General features: G+C 33.8%; 3 protein-coding genes and 1 pseudogene across 6 annotated transcripts; 2 read left to right on the plus strand and 2 right to left on the minus strand.

The window, feature by feature from the left end:
• Positions 1–885: 885 nt before the first annotated feature.
• On the plus strand, positions 886–3,370 carry LOC113562068. Of its 3 annotated transcripts, XM_026970167.1 has the most exons (3): positions 886–1,850; positions 2,243–2,472; positions 2,650–3,370. In XM_026970167.1, the coding sequence occupies exons 1-3, from the start codon at positions 1,760–1,762 to the stop codon at positions 2,848–2,850; spliced, it is 522 nt and encodes a 173-aa protein (XP_026825968.1). In that variant the 5' UTR covers positions 886–1,759; the 3' UTR covers positions 2,851–3,370. The 3 variants fall into 3 exon arrangements, with proteins under 3 accessions (XP_026825968.1, XP_026825966.1, XP_026825967.1); XM_026970165.1 differs by having other exon boundaries at positions 916–1,850; positions 2,243–3,370; XM_026970166.1 differs by having other exon boundaries at positions 923–1,850; positions 2,324–3,370.
• A 2,059-nt stretch (positions 3,371–5,429) lies between these two features.
• On the minus strand, positions 5,430–7,294 carry LOC105287240 (putative nuclease HARBI1). 2 transcript variants are annotated; one of them, XM_026970514.1, is made up of 5 exons: positions 6,900–7,294; positions 6,688–6,818; positions 6,400–6,407; positions 6,230–6,297; positions 5,430–5,931 (listed from the first exon to the last, which is right to left on the minus strand). In XM_026970514.1, exons 1-5 carry the CDS (start codon positions 7,047–7,049, stop codon positions 5,446–5,448), a joined length of 843 nt encoding a protein of 280 aa, XP_026826315.1. In that variant the 5' UTR covers positions 7,050–7,294; the 3' UTR covers positions 5,430–5,445. The 2 variants fall into 2 exon arrangements, with proteins under 2 accessions (XP_026826315.1, XP_026826314.1); XM_026970513.1 differs by having other exon boundaries at positions 6,230–6,407; positions 6,900–7,290.
• A 486-nt stretch (positions 7,295–7,780) lies between these two features.
• On the plus strand, positions 7,781–8,466 carry LOC113562154 (WAS/WASL-interacting protein family member 3-like). The gene is made up of 3 exons (XM_026970539.1): positions 7,781–7,870; positions 7,943–8,179; positions 8,333–8,466. Exons 1-3 carry the CDS (start codon positions 7,858–7,860, stop codon positions 8,413–8,415), a joined length of 333 nt encoding a protein of 110 aa, XP_026826340.1. The 5' UTR covers positions 7,781–7,857; the 3' UTR covers positions 8,416–8,466.
• An 866-nt stretch (positions 8,467–9,332) lies between these two features.
• LOC105286884 lies at positions 9,333–22,044 on the minus strand (annotated as a pseudogene).

Here is a 22,044-nt window from a genome sequence, read left to right on the forward strand (position 1 = left end):
TGTAGACATAAAATTTATAAAATTAATCATCGATCAAAGAACAGAAATGAAATACACTATTAGCAGGTTGCGAAAAGTCACCATGGAGAACGTAAACATAAAATTATTGACAGCTACTCAACATAATAAAGAAATAAAATTTTTATAGAATTAATCATCGCTCAAAGAACAGAAATGCAATACACTATTAGCAGGTTGCGAAAAGTCACCATGAAGAACGTAGATATGAAATTATTGACAGCTAATCAAATAATCAAAACGGATTAAAACATAATCAAAAAGTATTAAAGTTTATAAAATTAATCATCGAAACTAAAAGAACAAATGCAATAAATTAAAGTATTACAGTTGATAAAATTAATCATCGATAAAAGACCAGAAATGCAATAAACTAAAAGAACAAATGCAATAAATTATTAGCAGGTTGCGAACAGTTACCATGAAGAACGTATATAGAAAATTATTGACAGCTATCAACATAATCAAAAAGTAGTAAAGTTTATAAAATTAATCATCGATAAAAGACGGGAAATGCAATAAACTAAAAGAATAAATGCAATAAATTATTAGCAGGTTGCGAACACTCACCTTCAGGAACGTAGATATAAAGTATTGACAGCTAATCAACATAATCAAAAAGTATTAAAAACAAACTAAAATAATGCAGTAAAGTATTAGCAGGTTGCGAATACTCACCTTGAGGAACGTAGATATAAAATTATTGACAGCTAATCAACAATCAAAAAGTATTAAAATTTCACGTATCCACATAAACGTCAGCACCATTAAAACATATTCACAGATTTCTGATTACTCAAGCGACATTACTCGAGCGACTCATGCACGTAAAAAATGAAAACACTTATTCTATAAGTCAAATTCATGATCGTAATATAATAATGTTAAATACCAATGCTGCGTAAAATACGATGCTGCTATGATACAAATCTGTGACACGCGTAGACGCCAGTACTGGAGGCCGACGATATCACAAACTTTTGTTGTAAGTCATAGACTATGACGTCAGTAATAAACCATGACGTCAGTCATAGACCATGACGTCAGTCATAGACATGCAACAAAGAAATTTATAAAATGTATATCTACGTTGCCTTTTCGCATTAACATTAAGTTGTTAATGGCATTAAACGATAATAATTCGAAGTAATTAAAATAGCATAGATAGACTATTACTACGTTTACACGAGCGCTACTTCTGTAGTAACTTACTCGAATTATAGTAACTTACCCCGTTTACACGCAGAGAATTATCGTAAGTTACTATAATTCGAGTAAGTTACTACAGAAGTAGCGATCGTGTAAACATAGTATATGACGTCAGTAATAGAACCATGACGTCAGTGGCCTAGTTTACACCCAGCCGTCCAATCCCGATTCACTTCGGAGTAAAGTGACATTTTCTGGGTGTAAACACTGACCTAGTTTACACCCAGCCGAAATGGAACTGATAGTGAATTCGGTCGGTTTGCACTCGTGTTGCACTAAACTATACGAGTGCAGCACTAGGCCGAATCCACATTGCACTGAATTGTACGAGTGCAATACTAGATCCAGTCCACATTGCATTTAACTGTACGAGTGTAACAGAATTCTAGCCGACACTCCTAACCTTTCTGTGCAACATCAAATTCATAATTCTATACTATTCGTAACACTATTAAACATTTAGCCATTACGAACGAACGAAGGAACTGTTCAACAAGTAAACATAAACAGAAACGGTGGAAATAATATCAACATGAGTATAATTTTCAAAAGAATTATATTAGACAACAACACAGTAATGGAGAACGAAACTCACATTTTATGTGAAGTAGAGAATGAAGCAGGTATAACATATCTAATATTTAATATTTTTACGTGTATTTTTAATTTCTATGATTAACAATCTAAGGAGAACAGAAAAATCAAGATCATGTCAATTTGACGGAAATAATGTCATTGATGTTATATCGATAAAAAATGTTAAATTTGATAAATATAATGTCAATATGATATCATTTACGTAAATTGACATCATTTTGACCTTTTGTTATTCTTGTTATCCTAATGGGTCATTTTCTCAACTCTCTTTCATTGATAAAAGTGTCTTAAATGTAGCTATTATTAGTCATTAGATGATTTCCAAGTCAATTTTACAGACACTTTTATCAATAAAAGTAAGTGGAGAATATAATGTATACAGAACATTATATATATATATATATTATTATTATTATAGGTGATTTAAACATAATTATGATGGATAAAAAAAAACTGTCTGAAGCTGGACATGAAATTTCTGATAACACTATTTTCACAGAAGAATCTTCAAGTTTTGATGAAAATGATGAGTTACATGCAAATACTAAAAATGACGAGTGGTCAGATGAAACCACTAGATTTATACTGGATAAGTATGCTGATTATTTGGAATTAGTCGGCCCAATGAAAAAATTTAAAAACAAAAAGGTAATGTGGATGCAAATCGCGAAAGATATGGAAACAGTTTTAGGCATACAAAAAACATATATCCAATGTGAAAATCGGTATAAAACAGTCCTTCGAAGAAAACGTATTTGTGATAAAAATAATGCGACTTCCGGATCGAAGAGGGCTAAAATAAATTTTGAAAATGAATTAAAACAGATTGCTACCAAAGATGACAGTATAGAGCCAGAAGTATTACAAAGCGCAAATAAAGTTGTACTTAATGTTAAAAACACTAATGTGTCTGAATCATCTAATACATTAAAAAATAAAAAAGCTAAATGTAACTTACTTCAAACTCTTATTGAGATTCATAAGGAAAAGAATCTAAAAAGCAAGAACGACATGAAGAGAAAATGAGATTGTTAAGAAGCTTTCTTGAAAAAGAGAATAAGGATACTTCAGACGTGTGTAAGTTCTAAAGCATATTTTTTCTATTTTTTCTATATAGCATATTTCGAATCTTCTATGTTATTTCTAAACATGCATAAAACAGTACAAGTAATATATAATTTAGAAAGATATTTGTGTTTAAAATAAGAGAAACGTGATAAGACTTAATCTTTTTTTCTTTACTTTGATATTAAATAAAAATTGTACTGTAATTTTGTTTATTCTTAAGATAAAAATATTAAGTTTTTGTTTAGGTAGTGTACCAAAAACTATGTGAAAATATTAAAGTATAACGAATCTATGTATTTAATATAAGTTGCGCGCATGATTCATATTATATTACTTGCAATATTGTTACATCTTAATATTTTTTGACAAATATTCTTGTTAGACATATATTTTAATATTTATATGATACTATGTCGCATTGATAAAGTTTTTTGTTACTATTTAAGGATATACTTTGCAATAAAAATATATGAAACTATATATAAGTATTAAACATGGTTTGTATTATTATTGTACATTTATATCTATATATGTAGTATTATATAATACTTTAATAAGTTTTATTTTTATTAAATATATTTACACACATACTATTGTTACGTCTAATGCTATATTAATAATACAACTATACTTTATTCATTATTTATTTAGTTCTAAAAACATGCTGTACAATACATAAATAAAATAATATAATATTAAAAGTATTCTACAGTTTGATTCCTATGGTATAAATAAATCATTGCAAGTACTATCAGTACCGTTTTATTTAAAATTTATTACAAAATACAGAGCGATTCAACTTACGCCGTACGATGTTACAAAAAAATATAAAGTAGGTTATCCTGTTAGCTTTTGCCATGGTACACGAAGTAAGGTACCTTAATAGTTTAATTGATAACTATAATTAAAGTTTCAAAGAATGCAAAATATATAAATAGAAGATTTGTAGCGATTACATGAACTTTTATTATCCAACATTTTGAGATTTCAACAAAAATGAAATAGTAATCTTAACACTTATATGTTAGAAAACATAGCTGTATGCACAAATATATGTACATCTGAACTTAAAAATTATTTAAAAATTATTTTTTCTTCATTGGAATTAACGTAATATCTAACACAAAAATTTCTTTTTTCCTCACCTGCAGCTCTATTGTTATTTATATAATATTCCTCAAAATTATATTCAATATTTTGAAACGGTTCATCTATTTCCTCAAACAAATCATTTAGATCATCTTCATGAAGAATACATAAATTATGTAATGTACAACAAGCTATAATGAATTTACAGCAACGTTGAACTGTATGAAAGTCTAATTGAATTATTGGGTTGTTCGGAAAGTAATTTTGTTTTTCACAAAGAGATGTCGTTAGTCGCGTTCCTCGATACTTAACCTTACTCTAAGCGACAAATTCGTTTTATATTTTGACAACTGACATTTCAGACGTCATTTAGTATCTTATTGTGTTGCGATCTGTCAAGTAATTGTTTTTTGGCATCACATCAAACATGGAAAATCAAAGTGAGCATTTTCGTAATATTTTGCTTTTTTACTACCGAAAGGGTAAAAATGCAGTGCAAGCGAGAAAAAAATTGTGTGCCGTGTACGGAGAAGATGTATTGAGTGAACGTCATTGTCAGAATTGGTTTTCGAAATTTCGTACTGGAAATTTCGATTTGAAAGATGCACCACGTTCAGGTCGGCCAATTAAAGCTGATGACGAAAAAATAAAGGCTCTGGTGGATGCAAACCGTCGCATAACAACACGCGAAATTGCTGAAAAGTTAAATTTATCGAATTCGACCGTTTACGATCATTTCAAACGCCTTGGATTCGTTTCAAAGCTCGATATTTGGGTTCCACACAATTTAAAGGAAATTGACTTGATTCGACGCATTACCATCTGCGATTCATTGTTGAAACGTGAAGAAAATGAACCATTTTTGAAGCGAATCATAACTGGAGATGAAAAATGGATTGTTTACAACAATGTTAAGCGAAAACGATCATGGTCCAGGCAAGATGAACCTGCTCAATCGACATCCAAGGCAGATATTCATCAAAAGAAGATCATGCTTTCTGTATGGTGGGATTGGAAGGGAATCGTATTTTTCGAGCTACTACCAAGCAACCAGACGATTGATTCGAAAGTGTATTGTCGTCAGCTGGATGAATTGGATGCTGCCATCAAGCAGAAGCGACTAGAATTGGCGAATAGGAAAGGTGTCGTATTCCATCACGACAATGCCAGACCACACACAAGTTTGGTCACTCGCCAGAAGCTTTTACAGCTTGGATGGGATGTGCTACCACACTCACCATACTCTCCTGATCTGGCACCATCCGATTACCATTTGTTCCGGTCTCTACAAAATTCTTTGAACAATGTAAACTTCGATTCAAATGAAGGCGTCAAAAATCACTTGCTTCAATTTTTTGTCAATAAGGAGAAGGACTTCTATGAGCGTGGAATCTTAAAGTTGCCAGAAATATGGCGAAAGGTAGTGGAACAAAATGGCCAATACATCACTGAATAAAATTTATTTTAAATATGGAAAAACCGCCTTTCATTTTTCCTTGAAAAAACGAAATAACTTTCCGAACAACCCAATAGTTGTCTGAATCGTGCCTTTAATAAGCCAAAGGCATTTTCGATTTTTACTCTACAAACACAGAATTTGTAATTGAAATTTCGTTGCTCCTCTGTCAAATTTCCGTAATCTTTATAAGGAGTTATGAGATATTTTTTAAGAGGATAAGCTGTATCGCCTAATATATGCCATTCATTTCCACATATATTTGGCAATGTAGTACTTATAAAAGATAGGTTGAAAACACGTGCGTCATGTATTTTACTAGGTGGTCCTGTGAAAATGTCAAGAAACTTCTTCTTTGAATCACATATTGCTTGCAACGTCAAAGAAGATATATCATGTCGATTAACATATGTTGATTTTATTTTGTGAGCAGGTGTACGTATTGTAATATAAGTGCCATCTATACACCCAAGAATCCCAGGAAAACCATTGATCTGTAAAATTATATCTACGAATTACATTTGACATTAAATGTGTTTGAGAAAGAGGAATTATTAATATGTATCAATTCTAATTCAATATTTAATATAATTCAATATTTTTCAATTAATTGTGCATCTACTAGTTGTTTAATGAATAACAATTAAATAAGAAAATAGCTTTCTAAAATACGTACATTATATAAGTAAACATTATATAAATGTTTAAAGACTGTACGATTTGTAACAGAAAAATGATTAATAAAATGTGCAATGTTAACCTAATTCATGGAAATATTTGTTTCTTACTTACATTTTCAAATTCTCTTGAAATCTCAGTCTTTTCCTCAAGTGTCTCAGGAAATGTTATTATATATCGTGCTAAGTTATTTAAAAAATCCATAATGTTATCACAAACTGCATGAAATGTGGAATCCGCCATATTAAATCTACCTGCTACATCTCTAATAGAACTTTTATTACCTGCAAACCTTTAATGAAAATATTAATTAATACATATACTTTCTCTATTTATTTATTATTTATAACATAGTAAAATATATTTATTACTATGTTATACAGAAACATATACCCAGGTAAGACACAAAATCATTTAACATCAAGATAATATCTATATGATATTGCTTTGACATTATTTGACGTCTTTACTTTATATAATGTTTTGTTCTATGTGAGTACATATATATCTGTGTGTATATGTTTTGTGTGTGTGTGTGTGTGTGTACTTCTGAAAATGTAATATTTTGTTACCATAAAAATGCCAGTAATTTAACATCATGTGATATGTGATTATTAATAGTATTTTGGCAAAAGTTTGATTCTTCATATAAATCTTTCAATTTTACATATGTATTCCGTTGCAAACGAAAGTTTCTCTGAAACTAAATATTATATACAATTGCAGTAGAAATATACAATTGTTACAACATATATCATAAGAATACTTATATAAATTTACTTACTTCTTTATCTGAATATTCATTGATAATATCCATATAATTGTTTATTTTTGGTCTTTCTTCTTTTACATACTTTAAAACTAAATTTTCTTCATCATCACTACTACTACTTTCTAACATTTCATTTATAAACATAACTCGGTTAAAATTCATGATTATTTTCCTCTTCTTTCTCACTAGTGCCAAATAGAAGTTAGTGCCAAAAAGAGGTTATAATTGCGTAGTAAACTACACTGCCAAAATTCTAGTGTAATACGTGTGGCACTCTTTCAGTTTTTCTGGTGTGTCCGAATGAGTTTTACACAACATACCGAATATGACGAATGCAATGCACTGAAACAGTGAGCATCGATCGAATGTGTTACACTGGGACAGTTTGCACTCAGTGTACACTAGTGTGCACTAGTGCAGGCGATCGAATTCACTATGAATTAACAGTGTTTACACCCAAAAATGTCACTTCACTCCAAAGTGAATTGGGATTGGACGGCTGGGTGTACACTAGGCCCATGACGTCAGTCATAGACATGCAACAAAGAAATATGAAAATTGTTAAACAACGCGCTACCTCAAGAGCTCAAGCTCTGATTGGTCACGAACTCAGACCTCCGCCGTTGTGCGCAGTGGTTCACCTTTCTTTAGGCTGAGATTTCATGTATCGCACGACAAGCTTTGTCAGACGTATTAATTGGCTATCAGATAGAGAAGTTTTAGGATCCCCAAAAATTCTCTATCTGATAGCCAATGAAATATTTGCCTTACATGTTACACCATAGGTTTGTCCTTTTTCGAAGAACTTTCTGCACTGGGCTGCACTAGTTCAGAGTTTATCTTTGTTACTCCATATTAGCAGGAAAAGGATAAACTCTGAACTAGTTCAGCCCAGTGCAAAAAGTGCTTCGAAAAAGAGTAAACCTACCATGGATAGAAAGACGAAGCGGCCATAGTAAACCACGCCATTATGAAGAACGAACGTGAGTATACTTATATCCATAAATATTAATGTATTGTCTAAATATATATGTATATTAATTATTGTATTTCAGATATGGATTACTATAGGGATTCGCAAATCTCACAATTGGTACCGGCTTCGCAGCCGGTACCAATTGAGGCATCACCGCCACCGCCACCAATTGGGGTATCACCGCCACCGCCACCGCCACCACCACCGCTACCACCGGCGATAGTACCGGCTGCGGTGACGATACAAGCATCGGGCACAGCGGTCCCGGTCCCGGCCACAGAGGCACCGACCCTGGCGCCTGGCAAAATACTACCAAGTAAGTATATTGTTTACAATTATATTTATCTGTCAGACACACATACAGAGATCCGCCGGCAATAATTTCACACACACACACACACACACACACACACACATATATATATATATATATTTGTATATTAATGTAAATGTAAATTCTTTGTTGCAGAGCGATGGAAACGTGCCGGTCGCCATCCCTGGCGCGGCGGGCGCGGCGGGCTTCACTACACAATCAACCATATTTACTATTAATATAATAAATAAAATGTATCAATAAAATATAAATATATATATATATATTCATTAATAATTGTTTTTTATTCTCTTGACACATGCACGGCTCTCGTGTGAAACGTTCATATACTCGTATAAAGCACTCCTTCACTAATAAATTTACTAAATTGTTTTAGATTTCTGTTATTGCGTTTCGAAGCGGTAGCAAAAACATGCACTGATCTATTCGGAGTATCGCCAGGAGTGGGTCAGTGATTGATTTTGCTACCGCTTCGAAACGCAATGACAGAAATCTAAAACTTAGTAAAATCTAAACTTAGTAAATTTATTGGTGAGGTACTTTGTACGAGCATATGAACGTTTCACACGAGAGCCGTGCATGTGTCGAGAAATTTCAATTAAAAACATTAATGTGTCAATAACTATATCCGTGTCAATAACTGTACCTTACCCTAATATATCTCTGCCTACATGTTTCTGAATCAGTTCAATACGTAAAATATAAACATGTTTAGATATGGAATGCTCTTATTAATGAATATTCATGCAGAATACACAGCCAATCTTGCCATTAGACAATTATACTGTTTCAACATCATCGGGGCCCGCGGAGAAACTAAAATTTATAATTTTTATTGAAAAAGAGTCAGGACGTGAACATAAGGCCGGAGACACAATGGTAGACAACAGGAACAGGGAATAACCAATCGCGTTGCTCGATTTGGTCATCCGTACTCAAATCGTGCGCGATTGGTTATTCCCTGTTCCTGTTGCCTGTTGCCAACCATTGTGTCTCCAGCTTGATCCGATCGCGAAGATGCGAAGTTTTGTTTTTATTTTGGCACATCAAATTCTATTTTTGTTTTTTGTTTTATTTTTGTTTTGTACACATTTCTCATTATTCAAATATAAATAAATACATGTACTAATTTTGTATTTTGCAAATTTTTATTTGGCACATCCATGATCCTCCAAAAAAATCCTATTTTTGTTACACATTTATCACAGTATGCAAATATAAATAAATACTTAAATACATGTACTGCTTTTGTAGCACGAACAATTTACTGTATAGTAGATGATTACTAAGAATAAGTCGGACTTAACACAAAATGATTCTTATTGAATGTGTAAAGCCCGTATCAAACTACGATTAAACAAAGCAATCTTGGTCTGCTTTGTTCTAATTCGTCAAATTTCAATCTTCAATCTCCAATACGTACGTACTGATACGAGCTTGATGTACGCGTTGACAAGACTACGACTGCTAAAGTGGGAGTGAACTTTCGCTAAATACACCGCACAGAACAGTACAAATTAATTTATACACCGGCTGATGCCTTAATTCCTCGAGCCTGGAACGTGATTTATAAGAACACATTTTGCGGAACAAATTTGAATTTCTTCGTGTATCCTTTTTAGTAAACTTAACGCAATCTGTACATAGATTAATTATACAGAACATGACATTATCAGATCGACGAAATTACGGACAGTAACATTGCTGCAATAAAATAAATCTGTCGACTAATGTCTAACAGTGGTGTCGTTAATCCTAGCTTCCCACACTTTCAATTTTCACGGGCCTGCCACACTGGCTACCCCACATTTAGTTAAAAATAAGAAAAAAATCAACTGATTTTAAATCACTTTTTTAATTGGAAAATTTGAAAAAAAGTAGAAAATTTGTAAATTATTCGCTTGTGAAAAAAATTCAACATTCAAGAATCGTGAATTACTTTATTTTACTTGGGATTGCAGGCACCCCCGTGTGGGAAGCTCGGGTTAAGAAGGCTTAACGAAAGGATTAACCGATCGTTATCATTCAATTCTTTGCACCGGCTTTGCGTCGTCCACAGCGATCTCACTCTGACGTTGCGTAAAAGCCGAGTACGTTTATTGGCGTTTATTTGCTTACTTGGGTATCAGCGTTCACGTACACTCGCGCTGCGATAAAAATTCAACGATCGTTAGCATCGTATAACAAGAATAATTCCGCGAGCAATTGTAAAATAATATCTAACTGGAACCGTATTGTTTTTTTTGCGAGCGTTCCACAAGTTAACTATAATATTGTCGCTTTTATATTCAATCACGTGCGCTTGTCTCGCGCTCGTTTCGAGACTGAGAATAAAATATATATCCTTTTGCGTCTTCGTTAATTAATAATCGCCCAGTTGGATATATGTATACTGTATATATTGCGGCGCTCTTCCCACCTTTCACATCAACAGAAACCTGATCCTTGTCGGTCCTTTCCATATGGAATTCCTTCTTGCCCTCGGTGTCTTCCACAGACTTTTTCGCTTCTTCCGTAGGTGAGTTCGTAGCGGTATTCGTGTTTGAACTTCTGTGACCACCGGACGACTGTCTGGATAACTTATCCTCCTTTGACGTCTATTAATATAACTTTTTATGTAATGTACTTTTTTCTTAACTACATGCAATGTAATCAGACAGATTATCCATAATAAAAAAAATTTTTTTATTATGGATAATCTGTCTGATTACATTGCATGTAGTTAAGAAAAAAGTACATTACATAAAAAGTTATATTAATAGACGTCAAAGGAGGATAAGTTTATATATATATATATATATATATATATATATATATATAAAGATACCTCAATACTTGAAGTGCGTTGTAAATTCGAGTGAGAAGCTTTTGTTTGATCTAATAATAGGAAACCAGGTTTACACGCCGCCCAGCAATTGTCACAAAGTCCGCCGCGCATAGCTTTATTGCTGCAACCACTTGTCGTTACGGTGATAAGCCTATTGCCAAGTAGTATCCAAGTCATCGATTGGCCTTCTTTAAGAAGGAAATCGGCAGCTGGTAATCTAAATTATAAAATAAATGAATATATAGTTAAGTTAGAGTCGAATTAAAAACATCAAATGCAAATGATCTATTTATTACCTCTTAGGTCGAGCCGAATAATTCGAAAATGTGTAACGAGCCATCAAAAATATGAAAGTTCATTAAGCCTTCGTCAATCGGAGGTTTCAAGTCTAAAGCCCTGCTTTCTCCGATTATACGATTAGCCATTATTGGTCTTTCCCTTCGACCTCTATTACTCTGTTCACATAAATGTACAAGTAGCAGTACAAGAGGTAGAGGAGATGTAGTAATTCATAAATATAAAAATACCGAAGGGGTAAGGTCCCCGATTGAGCGAAGCCTGGTAAATAAAAAAAAAAAAGAAAATAAAAAAACGGAAGAACGATACGTGGAGCAGAACGATTGCGGCTGATAGCGACGAAAGCGTGTGCTGCGGGTTTTGCACCTTTATGCTCGTGTGTGATTTGTCTTTTTTTGAACTTATATATATAAAATTATTAAATATATATTATATATAATAATTATACGCTATATTGTATTTATATCAACTTATCCTCACTTGTTCAGTCAAACTGGAACTACGTTTCCTATTTGAGGAGTCTTCATTGACGATATTAAAGTCCGACTTAAATGTCGTATTAAATGTCCCTCTTCAAAAGGTACTATCACATTGACTTTTAATCCCTGTTTAAAAAATGGAACGAGAATAAATAAAACATTTGGAAGTAAAATTCTTAGAGATTGATAAATACTATGATGCATATGCACGTACTATGGTAATAAATTTAACAAAATCTCTCCGAAAAGGAAGTCTGCATTTTAGAAACCACACTGCAATTACGTGATGCGCTAGAGATATGGTATAATGGTTATATTTAAAAGGATTCGTGTATGGCAATAGTATCGCAAATACAGACATGTACTGATCTCCAATAAATGAGCAACGTAACAAGTTTTAGTAACTTACGTAAAAGAAATATATAGAAAATTCAATCGAGAGTTTACGACGATGTAAAACTTACTTGATAAAAATTCTAAGATAGGTATGGCAATGTAAACGGTTGCAGAAATTTTTGATAAATTTTTAAAAGTACTTCGGTTAGAAGTTTATTCATCGCGTCGCGCATTTCTAGCGTGCAAATCGTGAGACTGGTAACGCATTGGCTTGCACACTTTGCTGTGAGACCGACCTAAAGATTATTCAAATTATTGTTACTCCAAATATATACGGCAAAAAAGAGAAAGAAAATATCGTTCTTGTAATGCTTGTTAATTTATTGCATTTCATAAATAATAAATATATGCCCTACCTCGAGACACTTTATTAAACGTTGTTGCAAATTAGGTTCCAAATGCGCATGATACGACGCTAGAGACGCCAGCACTGGAAAAACGTAGACTCGAAATTCAGAAAGAGTAAACTTAGGCTGAACATTATAAAGTGATTCGGGAAGACGCAGACTCTTATCGCTCACCTGAAAATTGAATTTGGCCACAAGTCAATAACAAGCGATAACTTAATACTCGTTAAAAAAAAACTTAATATTCATTTAAAAAAATGGATTGACCAACCATTGAACATAAAGCTGCTGCAAAGAAATCGATGTTATTACTGTGGCGAGATGATATCAATGCCCTGCTCTGCATCACTCGAGGTAACTCCTTTAATATGAGATGTAAAACTTTCCAATCTGTCGAACAAAATAAAATAATTATTCCCTCATTACTTCAATTTTCTAAAGTGTATTAAGTAATAAAGATATTTCTGAAAAATTACCTTTTTCTTGCTTAATACATGAAATAATAACTTTACATCCGTGAGTTAAAGACAAGGAGTAATATGGCAAGATAAATGTTGTAGCGGCACAGGACTGGCTGGTGGAGGACTATTGCCTCCGCCCGCACTACTCATACGTTCAGTGCCGTGTTCCAAAACGAGATACGGACTAAACCGAGTTACGGTACCATTAGTTGCATCCAGAATTCGAATATGATACAGAGCGTTTGCTCTAATTTTAAGAAAACTCGCGAAAATCTGTACGATAATGATATTAATAAATATATACTAGAAATATTCTAGAAATATTCCAAGTTTCTAACTCGTACTACTTTGATAATATTAGTAATTACCAAATAACGAGTGGTCGATACATCGTGAAAGACAGAAGGGTCCTTGTAATGCTGTTCAAGATGATTTGCCAAAATTTTGTAGGCACAAATCGCGTGAGTCGATGGTAAACGATACATCTTGGACGTGAATATTTTTATGATGCCGACAACGGCAGTTTTCACGTCTTTAATATCAGCGTCCATGGAGACCGGTGCGTCCGACGTGAAAGGCTTATTGATTATCTAAAATAAACTTACAGTTAAAATATGATATAATAAGTTTATATATATACATATAATATGAGGTTTGTTCTTTTTCGAAGAACTTTCTGCACTGGACTGAACTAGTTCAGAGTTTATCCTTTTCCTGCTAATATGGAGTAAAAAAAGATAAACTCTGAACCAGTGCAGCCCAGTGCAGAAAGTTCATCGAAAAAGAACAAACCTACGATTCCAATATCTTCTCCAGTATGTCCAGAAGTTCTATACATCGCTTGGTATCACATTCGAGACAAAGATCCACCAGTACATTTGCTGTGACGTTACGTATTGTAATATCCGGACCCACATCCACGTGTTGCATGTACGGTACAACAATACGCTCGATAAGTTCATCTTTGTACCTGGATCTGATGAAATATATTTGCGTTGCAATTATATTACAAGAGTGTTAGATTTATAACTCAATCAAACCTGTTAACTTAAATGACGTTGATTAAAACGCCAAGAACCTTCATCCTAACGGTCGTACGTGTTTCAATTTTGTAGTAATACTCAACCAGAGATCCTAATTTGGCTTGCTATTGGTGATACGTAGGACCTATCGTGGAAGCTCTGCATTCAGTTTTAATACAGATGCTTCCTGGAAAGAAAAATTATCAATACAAATCTGCAATTCGTAGACGCACTCCACGTGTGTAGTTTTGTATACCTACAGGCCGAGAGTTGCTGCAACGTTCGATGGGATTGTAGAAACGTTGAACACTACCATTATAATTATTCGTGTCAAGTAATTTTTCGATGTTAGTGATCGTTTTATGTAAACTTGCAGAAACTTGTTTGGTTGCTGGCTGATTATTAGTATTTGAGGTAAAAATCAGAATTATTTTAGTAACACTATCTACGATGGGCAGGAAAGCTACTCTGATCGCCTACGAGACACAGAAATGTGCATGAAAACTGTAATTAACGTAAAGTGCGATTGAATGAAAGAGAACTCGAGTAAACACGCGTAATTTACTTAGGCCGGTCAAACACTTTTATTACTTCTCCAACAGTATTAACTAATACTAATAATAATCACCCAAGTAGCAAGGTGACATTTTAATGACGTCCAATAACGTCTTATAGACGTCTAATGACGTCTTAACAACGTCATTTGACGTCACCTTGCTACTTAGGCAGAATAAAATGTATAGATTACTTACATTGTATTCAATCTCACTCAATGGAATTATTTAACGACGAACTCAAACAATAACACTTCCTCGGCTGCGGTCGGATTTCCCGCCCCGATCTTCCTTTACATTCTCACTGAACTTCTTTCACTACACAGTGCGGTCCAGTTGCAGCTTCAAGTGTTTCAGAACATATTCTATCCCTTTTCTTTGAAGCATCTGAAGCATCAACTGGACCGCAGCCCGCGTCGTACATCTGTAAAGAACGAACTGTACAAACGACGATGATGACAATGACGACGATAATAACGACGTTTCTTAATTAATTAATTAATACATAACAAAATTCGGTGAAGCACATAATATATATGTTATAAATTTATTATTAAAGTTATTCTAATCTTTTTTGAACGAAAAAAGTAGAGTTCTTTTTTCCTTCGCGCGCATATACGTGGCGTTTTGTGTACCTTTTTTTAAAAAAGGTAATTTTGTTATGATTTCACACATTTTGTAGTGTTTTTATGTATAACATCAATGTTATATTTTCCCACTTCATAATGTAATTGCGATATAACACGCGTATATGTATATTACAGTTACGTTAAAAATTGTAATTGTTAAGTTACAAATTGTAGCATTAATATTAATATAATTGTCTCAATTATTTTGTATTAGTTTTTTGTTAATAATGTGTTAATAAATAATTAGCAGCTAAACTTTTTTGGCGGTTACTCAGGAGAGTAAAACCTATGTAAAGTCAAGACGATTCAACATGATTGTCCTATTCTAAATATATATTTCTAAACATATGTTTAGAATAGGGCAATCATGTTGAATTTTCTTGACTTTACTTCTCTCATAGTTTCCGAGATATTCGCAATTTTCTTTGACAAACAGTTTTTTCGCGATATCTCGCGAACGGAGCGTCCTAGAAGGTTCGTTCAGGACCCATTTGACGGGGTTTTCGAGCCGCAATGAGTACTCTATATATTAAAAGACCGACTGATGTTACTGCCATCTAGGAATAGAAAAATGTACTGCACAAACGACAACGGTAATGATAACGACGTTTCTTAATCGAAAATTTTCCAATTTCAGACTTTGCATCGTAATATCTGCACTCGTAATGCACATAGAAAAAAAATAAAAAAAATTTTCTTATATAATTCGACCCCAAGCTATCCATTGAGGTTACTCTGAAAATGATCTTTTCAGAGGTTATTAAGATCTGATAATCTAAGCGTGTCTGAAAACGTCGCTTCGCGTAACAGTACACGGTCGGTCTCGCTGCGCGTATACTTGGCGCGAGACACTACCGTGTCTCTTGATATTTATGTAGTACTTAAGATATTTTTATGTTTTACATTTCTTGATTCACAAATATTAAGAAATGTGTACGTGTGTGCAATAGCTTTTTGTTCTAACATAAACATTTTTGAAAAAACTGATTTAGTCTAGAGAGTTTAGTCTAGAGATTTTAGTCTAGTAGTGTAATAAATATATTTTTTTATTGACATATATTATATTATTATAAATATTAATGATTTAATAAATAAATAATAAATAACAAACATGATTGAAGTGTTTAAGTATTTTTATCAAAAAGAAGTATGGTAAAAGTGCCGAATAGAGAACCCAGCCCCAATGACCTTGCCCTTGACATATATTATCACTATTATGCGCCCTGTGATCCTTAAGAGTGGTAACTCAACAGCATATGTCAAAGTCAAGGTCATTGGGGCTGAGTCCCTTATTCGGCACTTTTACCAGCAGAAAAATAATAAAAAGCATTTCCAGCCAGAAATGATTGGTCGAATCGACATCGATTCGACGTCGATCGACGTCAATTCGACCAATAATTTTCCGGTTTGATATATTATTTCAACTGCATTTCGACTTTATATTGATGTTGAATTGACCTTAAATCGACGTCGTAACGATAGTTGAATAGTCGTTGATATTTTATACGTTTTCGACGTCGAATTGATCAAGATTTCGACCTTTGGATTTCGACGTTCATTCGACGTCGCATCAACCAAACATTTCTGACTAGGTACTGTAATAATAGAAAATGAACAAAAACGTGAAAAAACTAATTCTTCTCGAAATGTCCCCCTCCAGCTTCAATACACTTTCGACATCGAGTAGTGACAGATCTGGTCGCTTTTCGGATGTTCTCCCGATTTAATTTCAGTCGATCAAAAGCTGTGTTTATCTGTTGGATTAGATGTTCACGAGACTCGATTGGCGTTGAGTACGCTTCATTTTGTACTCTTCCCCACAAGTAAAAATCTAAAGGGGTTAGACCAGTGTGATCGACCGAAAAAAATAGGTAATATTTAAACGTGAATTGTCGGAGAAATAAAAAAGCTAGAGACTTGCGGTTTGGCACTTTACTTAAGTACATCATAAAGGTATGAAATGTGCAAAATAAAAAAAAATATTAGTTGGAATATTGTTTATTAACATATTTAGAAAAGTTGATTTTTTAAAACATAAGTAATCGGTGTCGACGATTCCGCCATATTGGATGGTCTGGAATAAAAGAAAAAATAATATTATTAAAGTATATTGTATTTTCTAAGCATTGACCGAGATTTTTTCAAAAAGTTTTTAAATTTGACTGGAAAAAAATTTTTGAATTTTTGGTTCGTGTTTTTACACTAAACTTGTTAATTCATTTATTAATATTTTGCAAACTAACAATGATATTGCAAAAATCCTCCAGTGATGCGCTGAGGTAGAATGTGAGGTCCAATTAAATATTCATCAATCATACCTGCCCAAACATTGACTTGGAATTCATGCTGAAAAGACGATATCCGAGGAAGATGAGGATTCATTTCGCACCAGTAGTGTGAGTTGTGTAATTGAATACTCCCGTCCTAGTAAAGGTGCTCTCGTCTGTCCAGAGGATTTTTGATGAAGTATTTGCATCTAAATGCAAATACCATAGACCAAATCTTTCCCTTCTTTGATAATCAGCAGGGAGAAGATTTTGGACTGGTGTAAAATGATATGGGTACATATCCAATTCATGAAGTGACCTTTAAATTGTGGTTCGAGCAATGCCCAAAGTTAGAGAAGCACGACAGGTACTAGTATTTGGATTTATCTCAAACTGTCTCGCAACTCTTTCTGTTGTTCTAGCATTTCGAACAGGGCCCCGCACAACAGACAGGTTAGAAAATGATCTTGTATCTCGTAAACGCCTGTGCGTTTCAATAAAAACAGAGCGATGTGGTTGCCGGTGATCAGGAAAACGGACAGCATATTCGCGACGTGCCGCTCTCACATCCCCATTGTAAAAACCGTAAATGAAATGAATATATGCGTATTCTTCGTTTGAAAAAATTCTTGGCAGTTTTGAGCAAATTAAATATCTTTGACTGATAAGGAAACTATTCCAATACAAAGTTGGCCAATACAAAGTTTTGCCAAAAGTTAGCGTTATACGGAACGCGCCGATATTGTCAGTCGGAGCTAGCGACCGAAGAATAAAGAAGTGCGACCACGTGGTAATAGCACCCGGAGTGAAAAGGGAAGTTAAGAAGCTGTTAAGAATTCCCGCGGGTTACGTTGACGACGGCTCGTATCTCCATGTCGGTGTGTTACTCTGGCTCAAGTGAATCCGATGCAGGACTTCGAATTAGCACGGACTCGGCGCATTAGTAGTTGTTCCGGTGGGTGATCAAGATACGCCCGTGGTGAGACAAGTAGCTTACAGACGCAATGAGGACACAAGAGTGGCATGTCGCCATCAATACCACCACCACCACCACCATCGCCGCCGCCGCCGCCGCTCTACAGTCGATAACCGACAAAAACACTCTTTTGTACACTTGAAACTGGTTATCTCAAAACCTATGGAACATACTACAATCATTTTGATCTCACTTAAAACATAATTTAAATCTCTACAACTTTTGTTTCGGTACTTTTTGTTAAAAAACGCATACTTTCTTTGATACTTGTAGAAATGTATAAAATAACCGCGATTTCAGAGGTTTTTTAGCGCTAACTTTTTAAGGAAGCATTTTTCGACCCATGTTTATGGAAAACTTTTTGTTCAGAATTAAATTTCCTATAAAATCTCTAAGTCTGGCCGGAACGTTCGGGGCCACCCTGTATAAATATTAGAACATAAAAGAACATGCAAAAAATATATAAATATAGTTTATTTCACATTTTGTGAATATGCTATAACTAAAATATATATTGTATAACATAACAGTGCGTTATGATATATATTGTATTTTTTGAATCTAAAAGATTTTACTATACAGGGTTAAGTGTCCTAATTTAAAATATGAATTCGGGACCTCAAAACAAGAAAAAATTTTCCTCTGGAGACATGTCCGTAAACGCTTTGTTTAAGAGATATTGATATCTAAAGTTACGGATAAGAATGATAAAGTTATTATATGATTGCTAATACGAACTTCTTTCCGTAACTGTACATATCAACATTATAAAAACGGTACACAAACACCATATCGACATATCACCGACAAATTTTCTCAATGACATTTCTCAGTTTGTTCGACGCTTTTGCGAACTAAGCATCGTTATGCCTCGCATTTACTCTAATAGTGAATATGCTGATATGATATTCGTGTATGGTTTTTTTAATGGGAATGTTAATGCTGCCCGTCATGAATATTCCATGAGATTTCCGAATAGAAGATTGCCACACAAGACCATCTTCAGGTCCACATTTCAACGACTTAGAGAAACAGGTTCATTTGCTTTAGTGTCACGTACTGATGGAGCGCTAGCCTCTTTACGAAATGAAGAAAGGAGTGCTGCCATATTACAACATTTTGATAATGATCCGTCCAGCAGTGTACGAAGAATTGCAGCAGAATTAAACACTTCATCGACTACAATATAGAGAACTGTTAGAGCAGATGGACGGTATTCATATCATTTTCAACGGGTACAACATTTATTACCTCAAGATTTGTGGCAAAGAAGACTTTTTTCTGATTGGTATTTAACTCAAGTTGATTATAATCCAGAATTTTCACGAAAAATTCTGTGGACGGATGAAGCTATTTTTACAAGAAGAGGTATCTTGAAAAATTAACCAAGTAAAAATTAACTTATTAAAAAAATGTCGTATATAAACCTATAAAAAATATGATATCGGAAAATGGTGCCAAGTAAAACTTTACCAGTCACAACTAACCAAATAAAAATTAATCTCTTAAAAAATGTCATATATATAAAAATAAAAAATAGTAATGCTATATATATGACATTTTTTAAGAGATTAATTTTTATTTGGTTAGTTGTGACTGGTAAAGTTTTACTTAGAACCATTTTCCGATATCATATTTTTTATAGGTTTATATACATTTTTTTAATAAGTTAATTTTTACTTGGTTAATTTTATGTATATACGATATTTGTTTAAAAGATTAATTTTTATTTGGTTGGTTGCGACTGGTGCGTGTACTTGGCGCCTTTTTTTCCCATTTTTTCAAAAAAGGTAATTTTTGTGAGATATCACTTATTTTTTTTATTATAATCGAATGTCAACACCCAGTATATTGTAATTAATCATTGGAATATAAAAAGTTCAATTTATCATGTCAAAGAACCAACGCAAAAAGGGTGCAAAAAATGCCCGTTTTTCCGTCCTCGATTTTTCAAATGAATTTTATGACAAATGATAGCTCATGATGAGACATTAATCACAGAAAAATTTTGCGATGAACATATGATTGGTTTCAGAGATATTCAGAGGGTCAAAGTGGTTACCACCTACTGAGAAAGTATGACACTATCGACACTGTATAGCATGAATTTTGGTTGACTTGTTTCGAAACGTAGTACCTATGTGTTCTTTGAGTTGCTGATTACGAATCTGATGTCAGATTTCAAAAATTCAAGATGGCGGATCCAATATGGCGGATATAAAATATAAAAAAATTAATTTCTCCAAAAATTGTTATCTAAGCGGGTTCAGGATCGTAAGCGAGTCGCACAGGAGAGCGCGATCCTGAACACGCTTAGATAACAATTTTTGGAGAAATTAATTTTTTTATATTTTATATCCGCCATATTGGATCCGCTATCTTGAATTTTTGAAATCTGACATCAGATTCGTAATCAGCAACTCAAAGAACACATAGGTACTACGTTTCGAAAAAAGTCAACCAAAATTCATGCTATACAGTGTCGATAGTGTCATACTTTCTCAGTAGGTGGTAACCACTTTGACCCTCTGAATATCTCTAAAACCAATCATATGCTCATCGCAAAATTTTTCTGTGATTAATGTCTCATCATGAGCTATCATTTGTCATAAAATTCATTTGAAAAATCGAGGACGGAAAAACGGGCATTTTTTGCAGTGATTCTTTTTCTGGAATCACAAATACAAGTTTTTCAGGTTGGTCAATTAAAATCGGACACCCTATATATTATAATCAAAAGTCGACACCCAGTATATTATAAAATCATAAATACAAGTTTTTCGGTTGGTCAATAAAAATCGGACAACCTATATATTACAATCAAAAGTCGACACCCAGTATATTATAAAATTGCAAATATAAGTTTTTCGCTTGGTTATTAAAAATTGGACACCCTATATATTATATTCAAAAGTCGACACCCAGTATCAATATAATTACTCATTGGAAAAAATAAAGTTTAATCTATCGTGTCAAATTTTTCTAAAATCTCACAATTACAAGTTTTTCGGGTTGGTCAATTAAAATCGGACACCCTTTATATTATAATCGAAAGTCGACACCCAGTATATTATAATTAATCATCGAAATAAATAAAGTTTAATTTGTCATGTCAAATTTTTCTGAAATCACAAATACTAGAATGCGCATTGCTCTCTTTAGCGGAGCCGTCAGCCGTGTCGGCACTGCCGTAAACGCCGCGCCGTCTAATGGTTAAAAGGTGAACTGTACATTTTCCGTAACCAAGACGACGACGATAAGAGAGTTTCTTAATAAAATATTTCACGATGTGGACTTTGCATCATAATATCTCCCTTCACCGGGCATGTAGGAGAAAAATAAAAACACTTTCCTTATAATTCGAGTACGCAGAATCGATTGAGCCTGTTGTTAACTCGATCGATCCACGCATTATTAAGATCCGCAAATCTTGGCTAGTCTCAACTAGTCGGCTCGCGTAAAGATACATGGTCCGTCTCTCGCTGCCGTTGCGCTGTGCGTGAACTTGGCGCGAGACATTACCGTGTCTCTTGATCAGAGAAATAGTCATCTCTGGTTGCACGAAAATCCTCATGTAATTCATGATCAGCAT

Source organism: Ooceraea biroi, chromosome 6, assembly GCF_003672135.1.
Source record: "Ooceraea biroi isolate clonal line C1 chromosome 6, Obir_v5.4, whole genome shotgun sequence".
NCBI classification, from domain to species: Eukaryota; Metazoa; Arthropoda; class Insecta; order Hymenoptera; family Formicidae; genus Ooceraea; species Ooceraea biroi.

What these genes read in the sequence shown, in the direction of transcription:
- LOC113562068 (XM_026970165.1), top strand. Translation starts at nt 1,760, where the DNA reads ATGAGTATAATTTTCAAAAGAATTATATTAGACAACAACACAGTAATG. An exon ending in TGAAGTAGAGAATGAAGCAG is followed by an intron (nt 1,851 to 2,242) that starts GTATAACATATC and finishes TTATTATTATAG; the next exon opens with GTGATTTAAACATAATTATG.
- LOC105287240 (XM_026970513.1), bottom strand. Translation starts at nt 7,049, where the DNA reads ATGAATTTTAACCGAGTTATGTTTATAAATGAAATGTTAGAAAGTAGT. An exon ending in AAATTACTGGCATTTTTATG is followed by an intron (nt 6,408 to 6,687) that starts GTAACAAAATAT and finishes TTTTCATTAAAG; the next exon opens with GTTTGCAGGTAATAAAAGTT. An exon ending in TTTCAAGAGAATTTGAAAAT is followed by an intron (nt 5,932 to 6,229) that starts GTAAGTAAGAAA and finishes ATAATTTTACAG; the next exon opens with ATCAATGGTTTTCCTGGGAT.
- LOC113562154 (XM_026970539.1), top strand. An exon ending in GCCTGGCAAAATACTACCAA is followed by an intron (nt 8,180 to 8,332) that starts GTAAGTATATTG and finishes TCTTTGTTGCAG; the next exon opens with AGCGATGGAAACGTGCCGGT.